This window comes from Thunnus albacares, chromosome 22 (assembly GCF_914725855.1).
Source record: "Thunnus albacares chromosome 22, fThuAlb1.1, whole genome shotgun sequence".
NCBI classification, from domain to species: domain Eukaryota; kingdom Metazoa; phylum Chordata; class Actinopteri; order Scombriformes; family Scombridae; genus Thunnus; species Thunnus albacares.
In genome coordinates, this window is record NC_058127.1 from 19,256,567 (window position 1) to 19,270,276 (window position 13,710).

The 13,710-nt window shown below is 39.6% G+C and overlaps 1 protein-coding gene across 3 annotated transcripts; it reads right to left on the reverse strand.

Annotated features, from left to right (window-relative positions):
* Positions 1-80: 80 nt before the first annotated feature.
* On the reverse strand, positions 81-11,809 carry naa40 (N-alpha-acetyltransferase 40, NatD catalytic subunit). Of its 3 annotated transcripts, XM_044341124.1 has the most exons (9): positions 11,604-11,807; positions 11,411-11,470; positions 8,317-8,412; positions 6,256-6,308; positions 5,938-6,033; positions 5,216-5,374; positions 4,987-5,070; positions 4,409-4,486; positions 81-3,929 (listed from the first exon to the last, which is right to left on the reverse strand). In XM_044341124.1, exons 2-9 carry the CDS (start codon positions 11,414-11,416, stop codon positions 3,782-3,784), a joined length of 720 nt encoding a protein of 239 aa, XP_044197059.1. In that variant the 5' UTR covers positions 11,417-11,470; positions 11,604-11,807; the 3' UTR covers positions 81-3,781. The 3 variants fall into 3 exon arrangements, with proteins under 3 accessions (XP_044197059.1, XP_044197058.1, XP_044197060.1); XM_044341123.1 differs by having other exon boundaries at positions 11,411-11,807; XM_044341125.1 differs by lacking the exon at positions 81-3,929 and adding an exon at positions 3,943-4,151 and having other exon boundaries at positions 11,411-11,809.
* Between the last annotated feature and the right edge of the window lie 1,901 nt (positions 11,810-13,710).

The following is a 13,710-nucleotide window of genomic DNA, read 5'->3' on the forward strand; positions in this document are numbered from 1 at the left end:
TTCTATAAATAACATGTATTATTATTTCCTCGATAAGGAAATGAAAGATCAAATAAATAATAAAAGACAAGGGGCAGCTCTTGAAAAGTCAAACAACTTTCCTTTATTTGTAACATACAAATAAAACACTGACAAGGCAGAATGACTTAGTTTTCCCTTTCATTGTCGTTTATGGACAGGACTCTAACACTCACTCTCAAACATGGAGTTTTTTGTTTTTTTTTTAATTTCACATCATGTTTAAAAAAGTGTTTTTACCTGTAAAAGGCCTAGAAATGAAAATGAAGATGGATCCACAACAGCTTATATATATACATAGAGAAAAGACCAAGAGAAGGATCTGTGATTGGTGCGGGTATGTAACCATTTTCTAAAATATAAGAACTCACTGACTTAAAATAAATTGGTTAAGTTTAGGCTCATTTTCCAACTTAAGATATTTTCACAAAAGCATTTTTCACTTCAATGAGCCTCCTTTAAAGACAGCCCACCTGTCTGGATCGAATGTGACCACTGAGCACTGATCTAGAGTCAGTTCACACTTTGTGTCAAGTTTCACTTTCATGCAAAATTTACAGGAGTTCAGGAGCCTTTCAGAGGCTTTTTCCTTTTACAGCAATTTATCAGAAAAGCTAGAAGCACCTCCTGAAAAGTAGCATCCTGTTTGTTAAAAGAATTCTTTTAAAGGTCTATCAAATCAGAGTTTCTTTCATTAAAATGACACACGAACAAAAACCGACTCTAGTTCACACAGTGGAACAATCTGATCCAGCAAACAGAACTGACAACATGGCTGTTAAGTAAAACAGATGAGGTTTGATTACGTTTGATTAACCTGAGAGAGAGAGACTGTCAGTCAGTTGATAAACTACCACTATGTACAACATCCTCTTTTTATTGTAACCTATGCAGTAAAAAATGAATTACTGTACTTATCAGAAGGTAGTCTAGAACTAAAAACGAGCAATATGTTATTTAATTGTTCTTGTTCATGATCATTGTTCAACCAAGCATGAAACACAATGCAGTATGTCTTCTTCTGGTGCTGAATAGTTGGACCATTTCTCTTTTTTTTTTTTGTATTTACTCAGAAACTGGAAACAACCAGAAACTTTCACCCCAAGATCATCCAAGAGGGCTTTTTTTGTTTTGTTTTGTTTTGTTGCTAATACATCTTTGTTCCCGTGTAGGAAATCGCATAATAAACAAAGTGTCCGTCAACTTCACATTTCAATCTCCCCTGTTTCACATACTTTAACCAGGCGTCTATCTGTTTGAAATCTCGAGTCAAGCCTTTATATAACCTGTTTTAAAAAAAAACCCATCCACAGTAGTGTCAAGGGATATCTTTTCACCCCTCCAGCCCACACGTGAAATCTGAAGAAACTGACTAAAGTCCTGGAATTAAGGGTTTTATGGTGGTTTCTAAGTCTAACCCAGTCTACTAGCACTCTAAAGATACCCTGAAGGTTTTGTAAACAGATATGGATTCAACAAGACCCAAGTGGTTACAGCAGCCTAGATTAACTAGTAATGTGGTCTCTAAAATCCTCAGCGGGACCTAAAAGCATCTTGGCAGTCATTTTTTTCACCATTACTCAAATCTGACAGTAATGACTTTGTGCCAAGATGCTTTGAAGAAACGTTGGCTTCAAACTTCACACGACTCCTCCTTTCACAAACATCTGAACCCACACACTGATGTTCAACTGTGTGAAATATTAAAGTCACGCCGTCAGACACGCATGAGGATTTTAGACACGCGTTCAAACAGTGCAGCTAACGTTCAGAAGCAACATCGCTGTTGTGTGATCTTCATTTAGACTATGAGGTTAATTTAATTTTTTTTGAGTCTTGCCATGCAAACTAATGACGGTGGGCTGGGAAAACAGGTGATTACTGAGGAGAAAAAAAAAAAAAAAAAGAGCAACATCCATTAAAAAAAAAAACACCTCCAGTACTCTGCAATAACTTCCACCATTAATCCATCCATGTTCCTGCCTCCAAGTTAATAGCTTTCATCATCTTCCAGATTAATGACGGCCACTGTACATAATGAAGTGGTGACTTCTACCAGTCCTCATCCCTGTGAAATCAATATGATTTGCTCATGCTAACAAAATATAGAAGAGGGATGGAGGATGGTTTTAGTAGTTTTTAAATACAGTTGAAAGTAGCGTCAACATCGACTGGTTTTTCATCAGTACCTCTTGGAAACGAAGAGAACAAAGCGGGAGTGATGCAACTTTACAAAGGTGACTGAGGGTGAGAGAAACATAAACGAGTCTGCTGTCATCATTCAGTGTCTTTAGGACATGGAGGGAGAACTGAGACACGAAGAACAGGAGAAAGGAAAGGAGGATGCTTTTTGTTTTGTTTTGTTTTTTTTTGTTACAGAACTGAAGCAAGCGAATCTCCCATTTGTGTTTGTAAGCACGGAAACGAGGAAAAGATGGAGACAAAGAGTGGAAAAAATGAGCAAATGAAGCGTTTTGATGCGTTTTTTCAAAAGAAGCAGAAAACTGTTTTCAGTTGTACCTCTGATAAGGAAACACGGGTGGAGGCTAAAGCAGCTGAATGAGCGACAGGGTCGTACTGGAATTATTTTCAGGGTTCGGATGCAGATTTTACAGCAACAGATGATGAGACAAGTATGATTTTTTTTTTTTTTTTTTTTTTTACTAATTCCACTGGGAGAAAAGAGAATGCATAATCAAGAAAAAAGGCAATCTCTGACATCTTGTCTCGTAAGTAAAAGAAATAAAATAAAAGCAGGGAGAGGTCTACAGTTAGACATCACCTGAATATAACAGAATATAATAGAAGATTGGTAGTGCTTATAGTGTACTGTAATCATGTAACAGTAGTATCACGAGCCAACGTGGTTCAAAACAGTGCAGTTGCTGCTAGCTGCAGTGCTTTCATTACAAAAATAACCTACAAGCCGCATGTGCATATAACTTGCATTATAACAGATAATGTTATGGTGCAGCAGGGGCTCTCCCACTGTTTTTTTTTTTTTAAAGGGACACATAACTGAGTCTATCAGCCTGATCTTGGAGCCTGGTTCAGTGAAACAAGCTTGTAGTCTCAGAGTGTGATCAGGAGCTGTATTACAGAAACTGGCTAACTCTATAAACCCTTTCTTATCTGCTTAGTATCCATGGTGATTTGAGTTAGGGCATGATTTATCAATTTAGAAGAATTTACTACCTCAGATAAATTCTGTCTCAGCCTTGAGAGATCCTGACTGGAGACACTGAGTTTCTATAAAAACAGCCCCAGGCCAGCAACCCATGTTAAGCACTGCAGAATGATTCAATACAGTATAGCACATCAGGAGATGAGAGCAGGATGGGATGAGGTTCATTGCAGTGGTAGAGAATGTCGGCAATGTTTAGCTTGTTCTTTACTGGGAACCACTAATAGTCATTAATTGGGATGAGAGAATGGGGGAAAAGATAGCTTGGACATTGAACCAAGAAGTAGGAAAAAAATTTAAAAAAAACAAAAAAAAAAACAGGAGCTATGTGTGAAAGCTCACACTGCATACTGCTTTTGTAGCAGGAACACACAAAAGACACATAAATCTCAATCCATAATGCAACATTAATATCTGTAACCAGGTATGGCGCATTTCCACCATTGGTTCATTTTTAACGGCCACAGAGACGGCCATTCAAACTCAAAACGCCCGCCAAGTAGCAGGCAGCTCAAGCTTTCACACACAGCCATGAAAGTTGCTGGCTTTTAACCAATCGGCGGAGGTCGCTGCGGTCGATCAGTGGCAGCAGCCGCCGCAGTGCCCGCCCCCATGGGTGTGTCCCACCGAGGCCTCGCCGTGTTTGGTCCGCCGGCTCAGGATCTCGTAAGAGCAGTCGTCGCCGCAGCAGCCAGACATGCTCGGCGAGGTCTCGTCGATCTCAAACCTGGAGGGGTGGAGAGAGAGAGAGATAGAGAGAGATAGAGAGAGAGAGAGAGAGGGGTTCGTTAAAAAGGACGAAGCAGGTCGGAGGAAAAATGTAAATAATTTTGTGTAGCGGTTATTTGTCTTTTTCTGCTTTCATATTCTGTTCATCATCTTGCAACCCTTCACACTGAACTTGCGACCCCTTGTGGGGGTCCTGACCCACAGGTTTGGAACCACTGTTCTAGAAGACAAAAAATGTGTTTTGGACAAATTGCAAATCTGTACGTTCAATCACAGTCTCCCTCATGTTTGCCTTCTCTTTCATATGCAGAAATTTTAGCTCTCTAGAAGCATGGAGATTACAATTTTTCACCTTCGATCACACTCAGAGTTCACATTCACAAAGACTAAAGCCCTTAATGTTACTTCTGTTCAAAGTTTAACTACCCTTATCTCCATCTCTGAAAAGTAAATCAATTGCAGAGTCAGTATACTCACTGTAAAGCTTCTCTGAAGAACTGATAAGCCCCGTGGTTGTGTTTAAAAACTGTCAGCATCACTTTCTTCATCTGTGTACTGGACAGAAAGAGCAGGAAATAAATTAAAAACTTTTACCTCATTTTCACAACTGCTTTAAGGCAGGAAATATTCTATGTTTTCTTTTTTTGTCAACAAATCCCCTGAAACTACCAAACGTGTATAAAATAGTCCCAAACAAATTCACTATTTACTCCTGTTTGAGTAACATTTACTAAAACTACAACATCCAGCCTTCAAAAATAAAAAATTAAACCATTTGTGTCCCGTTTATAAAGACTTATGTCTTCAGTAGGAAACAATTGGTTTGGGGCTGAGTGCCACAGATGGATTAACATCGGATTTGTTGACAATAAGTTAAATATAGAATAACAGCAGTCTAATCCTTTAAGTCAAGCTCAACAGTAGTGTGACACTGTGTAGTTTAAAGTAGTTATATGACAAAATGACAAAAGTGTCACTTGATTGTTTGTTCACACCCCGGGTCCCAAAGGCATCTGAATTTCACACACAGTCATAACGGCGGCTGTTGTTTTTACCTGTTAGCGATGAGCTGTAGTATCTGGATGAGGAACTTGCCGAGCCCTTTCCTCCGCACTCTGCTCTCTAACTGCACCTCATAGCTGGAGAGTCGAGACAACACGTTAGACCAGACAGAGTTCGGATGGACTGGCAGGGTCATATTGTAAAAAAAAGATTCATTCCACCTTACCGTTGAAAATAAAAGCAACAGCTAGGAATGTACAAACTCAAGGATCGGCGTCTTACCAATATAGTACCTCCTCCCCACACTCCACGTCGAACCGGAAGTGAGAGAAGGCCACGGGGGCGGAGTCGCCGTCGCGGGCCAGCAGGTACCACGCTCTCTCGTCGTTCATCTCCTCCCTCTTTTCCCTCTCCTTCCAGCCCCACTCGCTCTGCTCATACCTACGGCACGGCGGCAAAGAAAATGGGTCAGCTCGAACGAGACCCCCCGCGCGCTCGTTTCACCCTCACATTTCTCACCCGTCATTAGGCCGCTCTAAAAAAAAGGATGTGTTTTCTAAATGGAACAAATTAAGTTTCAACCGACTGCACCCGTTTGCCAAATTGAACACCGCTCGAGTTCTGGCAAACGGAGAGAAGATAAATTGTCGTCATTTCTCGCCCTCTATCTCAAATCGGTCTGCGTTACTTCTCAGCTTCTACCTCGGCTTTCCTTTCCACACGCTCCTCCGTGTGTCTAATTCATCCTCATTTACAGCTGCTGGGTAAAAAAAAACAAAAAAAAACACTGATGCACATCTTTGGTAGCTGTTTGATGTCGCTTTCCAATTCTGCTGCACACAAAAAGAATTTCTGGCTCGTCTGCACTTCTTCTTCTCCCCCCCCCCCCCCTCTCGTTTTTAGCTGTAATCTACCAATCATATCTATGTGAATCTGTCCGTTCATATCTATAAAAGACGGGGTCACTGTGTTCCTGAACTACGAGAGCAGAACGGATGTCTTACAGTGTCTGCATGTTGGCTCTGGTGAGTTCGAAGGCCCACTCCACAGACAGCGGGTTGAGGGAGGTCACTCTCTTGCACTCTATCTGCAGGTTCAGCCTGTACGAGAGGACAAGATAACAGGGTCAATAATAGAGTACGAGTGTATGCATGCTGAATGAGAGCGAGGGAAAGTAACAAGGAGGAAGAGATAGAAGCTAAAATACCACCAGTACAATTCTTTTTTTCAACAACTCTCCCCTCTGTGTAGGAAATGAAACAAGTATGCTGTTCATGAAATACTGAATAAGTCCTTTATAAGACTTGAACAACAATACGTACCCGTTTCTGTCGTACTTTTTGAAGGCTGGGAAGGCAGCCAGTGGGTCATCAAGCTGTGAGAAGAAGAGGCAAAATTAACTTTTGAGGCTTTCGAAAATACAAAATGATCAACTGTCTTCTCCCTCCCTTCCAGGCTCAAGTCTCAGCACGCCGCTGTTGGATTTTTTATTGCGCACATGTTGTTTTTCTAAAAGATACTGTGGCTTTAAATTCACCTCTGTTTTGATTTTCAACTTCTAAAGAGAGATCATTACTGTGGAGCTGAAACATCCATTTAATAGCTGTTGAGACGTTTCACTCGAAAACAAAAATGTCAACCTCATAGCGGTGCGAGCGGGGGATCACCAAAGTCATTAGGATTCATCATCTGGGAACAATGAACATCTGTATAAAGTTTCATGGCAATCCATCCAATAGCTGTTGACATATTTCAGTCTGAACCAACCAACGTCGCCATCCCTACAGTCACAGTGTGGCTAAGAATGCCAAACATTTACTTGTTCCAGTCTCTTACATATGAGGACTTTCTGCTTTTCTTCGTCTCGTATGATAATAAACTAAATATTGGCGGGTTGTTTTGAACTGTTGGTTGGATAAAACAAGATATCTGAAGCCATCACCATAAGAGGAAATAATCAGAAGATTACATAATAATGAATTCCCCTTCATTTCTGTTCCTTCAAAAATCGAACCAGTCGAGAACACTTGTGAACGTCCCCAAAACCAGACAGCACAAGAGACTGTATTACTAAGATAAGTATCCCTTCCTAAATAGCTCAATCAGGGCCATACAGGCAGGAAAATTACAGGGCTATTAGCATTATAGCACCATTAGTCAGTTATAATAACACTCGGCCCCTGGGTACAGACATGTAAACTGTGCAGCTGAATTTGGGTAAAACTGAACGAAAATATGATACAAATAAATATCAGTTCAGTCTTGGTATCAGCAGACGCTCGATATTAAAGGATCAAGATAAAAAAAAAAAAACGGTTGTTTATGACAGAAGCTCTTGTGTAGGACCCCTTTGTCCCTGTAATGTAATACATCTATGCCCCTCCTATATTAGGAGCGAGGGAAACCTACCAGAATCAGGTTAAAAATCTTAGCAATGAATGGACTATTTGTTTATATGAGACAATAGTCCGAGTCAGAATTCATTACTGTTGGCAAGAATATAAACAAAAATAAATGTGACTTTGGGAGAATTTCTTGCATTCCTTCTCAGGTGGCGCGTCAACAGTGGGACGGGGCGGGAGAGAGAGATAGAGAGAGAGAGAGAGAGAGAGAGAGAGAGAGAGCAGCGTGCAGCACAGGGCGCCCCATTTTGGGACAAAGTGACACAGAAAAGTAATAAGCCCAGCCAGGCCTGTTGAGAGCTCGTCGAGGAAGCCTCTACGGCTCGGCTCTTAACAAAGCGTGTGAGTTTTGTTCTCCTCTAGGCTCCCGTAAGCTTTACTACACAGTTCTCCCACCTCAGCCTATGTTGCTGTAGCCCACCTCTGAGCTGCGGGAGCTGTCTGCTGTGTGTGTGTGTGTGTGTTCTACTTCACGGGTAGGTTTTAATAATGCTGATTAATTATGCATAAAGAAACATATGGCAGTGTATTTGGCTTTTCCTGCCATGTGCATATCAATTACGGGTGTAATTAGGGCAGACGGGACATTCCCAGCTTTCAATGGAAGAAAATGTATGACTTTAACTGAACAGAGGATTGGGGAGGAAAAAAAAAAAAAAAAAAAGAAATTACAGCTCACAATTCAGATTTTAAGTGCCAAACTCGACAATCTGAATCCACTGGAAAGCCTACAACAGCATGAAAAGGGGCCAAGTGGTGGAAGCTTTTATGTGAAGCACTTCACAGCACCGAGAGGACATTTATTTTTAACAACAAAGCAATGCCATTATCGACTGTCAGAACTATGAAGCCGCATATTTGCAATTTGTGTGGCAGTCAGCAAGCAGCCAACACCTCAACCTCTGTTTTGTTGATCATTTTAACCCCCCCCCCCAAAATACCCTCCACCTGGCCTTCTCCTCACAGTCAAAATAAAATCACCTTATTGGCAGCGTCCACCTTAGCGCAGACGGCGTCCATAGCCGCCCTCTCTTCCAGACGCCGGGCTTTCTTCTCCTTCGCTCGGTTGGACTTCCTCTGCACACAGGAAATGAGGACGGGATGAATGGAGGAAATGTGCGGAGGCGGTAGCGGACATGAAGGAACAGGTGAGAAATGTAAAGGAAGAGGAGGAGGATCGAGAGGAGAGAGGACACGTGTAGATGAGGGCAAAAGGACGGGAAAAAGGGGAAAAGAAAGCAAAGAGGGAGAAGAAATGAGACAGATGTGTCAGAACTGCATTATTTATTCCCCACGACTCCTTATTCACCCACTCAGGGCACCACTCACCCACTGACAGACAATTAATTATAACTATGCAATAAAACACACATGAGTGCAGTCTTGCATATAGAAGAATGATGTCTGTACTTCATAATCCTCATCCATCCTCACTTGTTAGCCAGCAAGACACACAGAACAGTAGTAATCCATTTATTTAATTTATTAAGGATTTTTTTTGTGTGCGTGCTTTTTTTTTTTGTCACTTAATCAATCCTTTTCTTTATTTCATATAATACATAACACATTTAAACTGATCCTTTTCATGTGGATATCCACTGTGGAGCTGTAAGAATAATTTAGTGTTGGCTGGCTCTGATTAAATATGATGCCATTCTTCATTGTGTCTTTAACCGAGCGCCGATATGAGAAACATCAAGTCTGTAATCTCTAGTGATTAAATGAAAGGAAATTTCAAACTTGGTAAAATTACACAGCATAAGGAGCTTGTCTAATAACTGGCTGAAACGGGGGGGGAAAAAGTCAGAGCAATTGTTAGCTATTCAGCTGAGTGTGATTAAAGGACAAGGTAGACTAGCTTGTGAATCATCGTCCCTTTCAAACGATTCAAACGGTGAATGAAACTAAATGAATACTACGATTCAGTCTGGAGGGAGTCTGCCTCTTGTTAATACAATTTATGCAATGAATAGCCCTTGTTAGAGCCATAACTTCAGCCTAAATCTGGAGGGAAAATAAGTCAAAGGAATGCACAAATACATCTCTGTCACTGCCAGTATAATTAGTTACAACTGGATAAAGCAGAAACTGTAGCTGCCTTGTATGTATGTGTGTATGTATGCATTTGCAGACCCCCTTAAACATTAATGTCCTGAAGTGCTGTGTGTTTCTGTGTGTGGGCCACACGTCAACATGACAACAAAGACTTTATGACACAAGAACAGAACAAACTTCACGCACAAGAATCAAAGTGAGACAAAAGAATGAATCATGCCAAACAAACACTGATGTATATTAGCAACAGTTACACATATAATAAAGAATCTTATGAGTATAGAAACATCAATAGCAGGTTAGAAAGAGCATTTACATTCATATCAGTGGTTTTCCGATGGAGTGTTTAGATCGCTCATGTTTCATATTGCTCTCAGAGTGGGATTATAGTATCGGAAAAAATCCTGACACCAATACTCTAATTTAGTCTGCTCTTGGCTTGATGTCCGCTGCTAGTATCAGCACTGGTGCAGCAATAATTCACACAAATTACTGCATCTATGCCTTTGCAACAGCCAGACCACACACACTTCAAAAGCTGGTATGAATGCTCCAGAATAGCACGCTATTAGTTGTTAAAAAAGATGTGTTTAATTACCGACATCTGTAACTTATAGAGAAAATTAATGCTTATTGGCTCTCGGCACAAGTGGTTTGACACTTTGAGTTAATTTTGGGGTTTGTTGCTGGTGAAATGAACCAACTTCATGGCGTTAAAATACTGGAGGTGTGCCACATCACCTGAAATTAAAAAGAACACACCTTCTCTGACATTATAAGAAGAAAAAAAAAACAACACTTTGGTGAAGAACTACAGTAACTTTCAGGGGGGAGAAGCAGGGGAGCAATTCCACACAGCAATAGCTACACATTTAGTAAGTGAGGCTGTTCTTTAGGCCATTATCTGCGCACTAAATTGATCATGTGACAAGATGCATCAGGTTCTGGGTGGTTTACCACCTCCACAATACAATTTCCTTGTGGAAAAACCGCACAGGTCTCTGGTTTCAGCCTCTGAAATGTGAGAATTGGCTGCATTTGTTTTACAATCAGTGTAAATTTAATATTCTTTCGGACTATTTCAAGACATCACTTTGGCTTCTGTGATATTCTGATGGGCATTTTTCACCATTTTTACATTAAGACTAATCAATTAATCAAACAAAAACTCTGCAGATTAACCGGTAATGAAAGTTGCAGCCTTACTGCACAGTATCACATTTGAATGCAGACAAGAAGGCAGTACCCATCACAGGAAACCTTACAGCATGTTAATCAAGGTTGCAGTGGCGTGTTTACAGTGCAGAAATGGTGCATTGATGCCTCTTGGATAAAAAAACAATGTCAATGGACAAACAAGCAGGCATTAGCTCAATCACTTCATTAGACCCAGACCTGGACAAGGATAGGTAGCAATAAGGGAAAGGAATGCATTGAATTGCCAACTTTTAGCTGAGAGCATGAACTCTGTACCAAGCACAGAGAGGCTGCAGACTGAGCTGGTGCTGTGGAAACACGTGGATCGGTTTATCTGGAGTGAAAGTGGAGGATAAAGTCAAGTCTGCTTACAAGGGGGACTGTGGTTAGATAAAAAGTTGTGGAAACTAACTCAGACCAGGCCTGGCTGAAACCGACAAGCACATTATCCAGTGTATTATATCCTGTAGGGCTTCAACAGCTCTGGCTTGCTTTGGTAAAAAAAAAAAAAAAATGTACACAAGAAAGTGATTAGCATTCACAGCTAAGCAAAGCGGCCGTCATTAAAAATAGGTATTTTTAAGTGACTTACACAGCTAGCAGGTTAATAATATCTCAACACACACATAAGGGGAAGTTAATTGAGCACAGCGACGAGGACAATGCGGTGATAATGCTGAAAAAGCCAAATATCTGCGGCTAACGCAGCCAACCAACACCTACGGCTACAACCATCCTCTCCTTTCTTCCTTTCTTTCTTTCTCACCATCACGCATTCACCTTTCATTGTATCACCTCATGAAGCAAAACACGTCAAACTCACCCCCATTTTTGCGGCCGTGTGTTATCGATCACTGCTGCTGAGTTATCAGTATTATCGTGACTGCAGACAGAGAGAAGGCGGCCAGATTAATATGACAATGATAGATAGATGGTGTGCTAACGCGGCTAGCTGGCTAACTACAGCACCGAGCCACGGCTGTAGAGAGAGAGAGAGGAGCCGCAGTTAGACGCACATCTGATTAAAACGTCTGTGGAAATATTTAGCTGCTTTATTCCCCTTTTAGTCGGATTGGCGCCAAGGCTGCGAGGCTGAATTTATTTCAGGTCCCGTCTTTGCTCTTTTCTTTTCCTCTTCTCTCCGTCGCGTCCAACCATGAGGCCTTCACGTGCTCCTCCAGAGCTCCGACTTCTCAGACTCCACTCAGCCCCAAACGGAAAAGAAAAGTACCGTCAACACAAAGCGACTGCTCTTAAACTTTTTGTAAAGAAAAAAGATCATATTTTATTCAAGGGTTAACCCTTTTTGTTACATTTTATTGTACTTTTAAGTACACGGCCTAGTTAAAGTGCAAAAGAGTACTATATTTATCATTTTTAACAAAGTTGTGTTTCCTAAATGTTGCTCAGAGAAAACATTAAAGTGGGTAAAAGCTCTGAAGCAGCTCATGTAGTAAAATTAAGTTCAGTTCAGTTGCACTTTACAAACAACATAAACACAGATAACAAAAGTGAATGACATGTAATAAGAACGTGTATTGGCAATATTAAAAAAAAAAATAATAATAAGAGACACATAAAATAAACATAGTAATGCAGCACAATTTTTAGCAACTAACGTTGGAGAAAAGTAAACACAAAGCAACTGCTCTTAAACTTGTTGTAAAAAATTAAAATTAAAATAAAAAAAATCAAATTTATACAGGGGTTAACCTTTTTGTTCCATTTTAAAGTACTTTTAAGTACATAGCTTGGGTAAAGTGCAAAGGAGTACTATATTTACCTACTTTTACCTACTATATGTATATAAAGTAACATATCTAATCACATGTAATCATTGAATATGTATCTCAGCACTCTTCTCTTTAAACCTTCTTCTTCAGTCTGGCTTTTGATCAAGAATGATTGATAGACATTTTATTATATCCATGTTGTAAAATTTGTATTTTATTTCATCTCTTATTTTATTATTATCAGTATTATATTTTTAGTCCTCCTAATGATTTTTTGCCTTTGTTTTGTCTTTTTAATCTATTTTATCTATTTTTTAAATCTAGTTTTTATTTTACTCTTGTATTATTAGTGCTATTATTATAGTAGTAATTAATATATATATATATATATATATCATCTGTGAAGCACTTTGAACTGTACTAACCTGTATGAAAGATGCTGTACAAATAAAGTTTGATTGATTCACTTCTTTGCGCTGTTTGTCATGTTTACAGAAATGGTTTCACTTGTATATTGTCATTCCTTGTGTGTTTATCTGAAGATTGTGTGTTGTTATTCTGTGTAAGTACACTGAGAGCCACTAAACTGGAGTCAAATTCCTTGTATGTGTAAACATACTTGACCGATAAAGATGATTCTGATAGTTATCATTTTTAAGTTGTTTCCTAAATGTTGCTCAGAGAACGCATTAAAATGGGTGAAAGCTCTGTTTTTTGTGTTGTATTTGACTTTTTCCCAAATTGTCACAGCTACAAACTCAACTGTTGATGGATAATTCAACCAACAGTTCTGTTCATGTATTAAAGTTTAGCTGAGTTTAGTTCAGTTGCACTTTACAAACAACATAGACACAGATAACAAAAGTGAATCATATGTGAGGATAAAAATGTGATAATAAGTCAAAGTAAAAAGCACATCAATACCAACAAAAAGGAAAGTAGAGACACACAAAATAAACATAGTAATGCAGAACCATTCAACTCACAATAATCATATTCTTAGCAAAGAAGAAAACATTTTTTTAATCATCTAACTGGCACTTTTTCATAAACAAAGAGGCACATTTCTTAAAACTGATAACAAAAAACAGAAAGGAGCAACCTTTTACTTGGGTTATTTCTCACAGTAAATATTACTAAAAATTTGTGGCACATATTTTTACCATTAATTGTAGACACCACTTTAAAAATGAATTCATTTTAAAAAGCAATATACACGATATATTGAATTATCTAAGTACCAGTGTGTTGCCTGTGAGGTCGTTCATGTCTGTCTCTGCATCAGGGCCATGTTTCTTACATTGATTCGAACTGCATAACATATCACACTACGTCCTTTGATTAGGAAGTTGAAGATAGTTTAAGACCTGGTGTTTACAGAAAAGGTTCC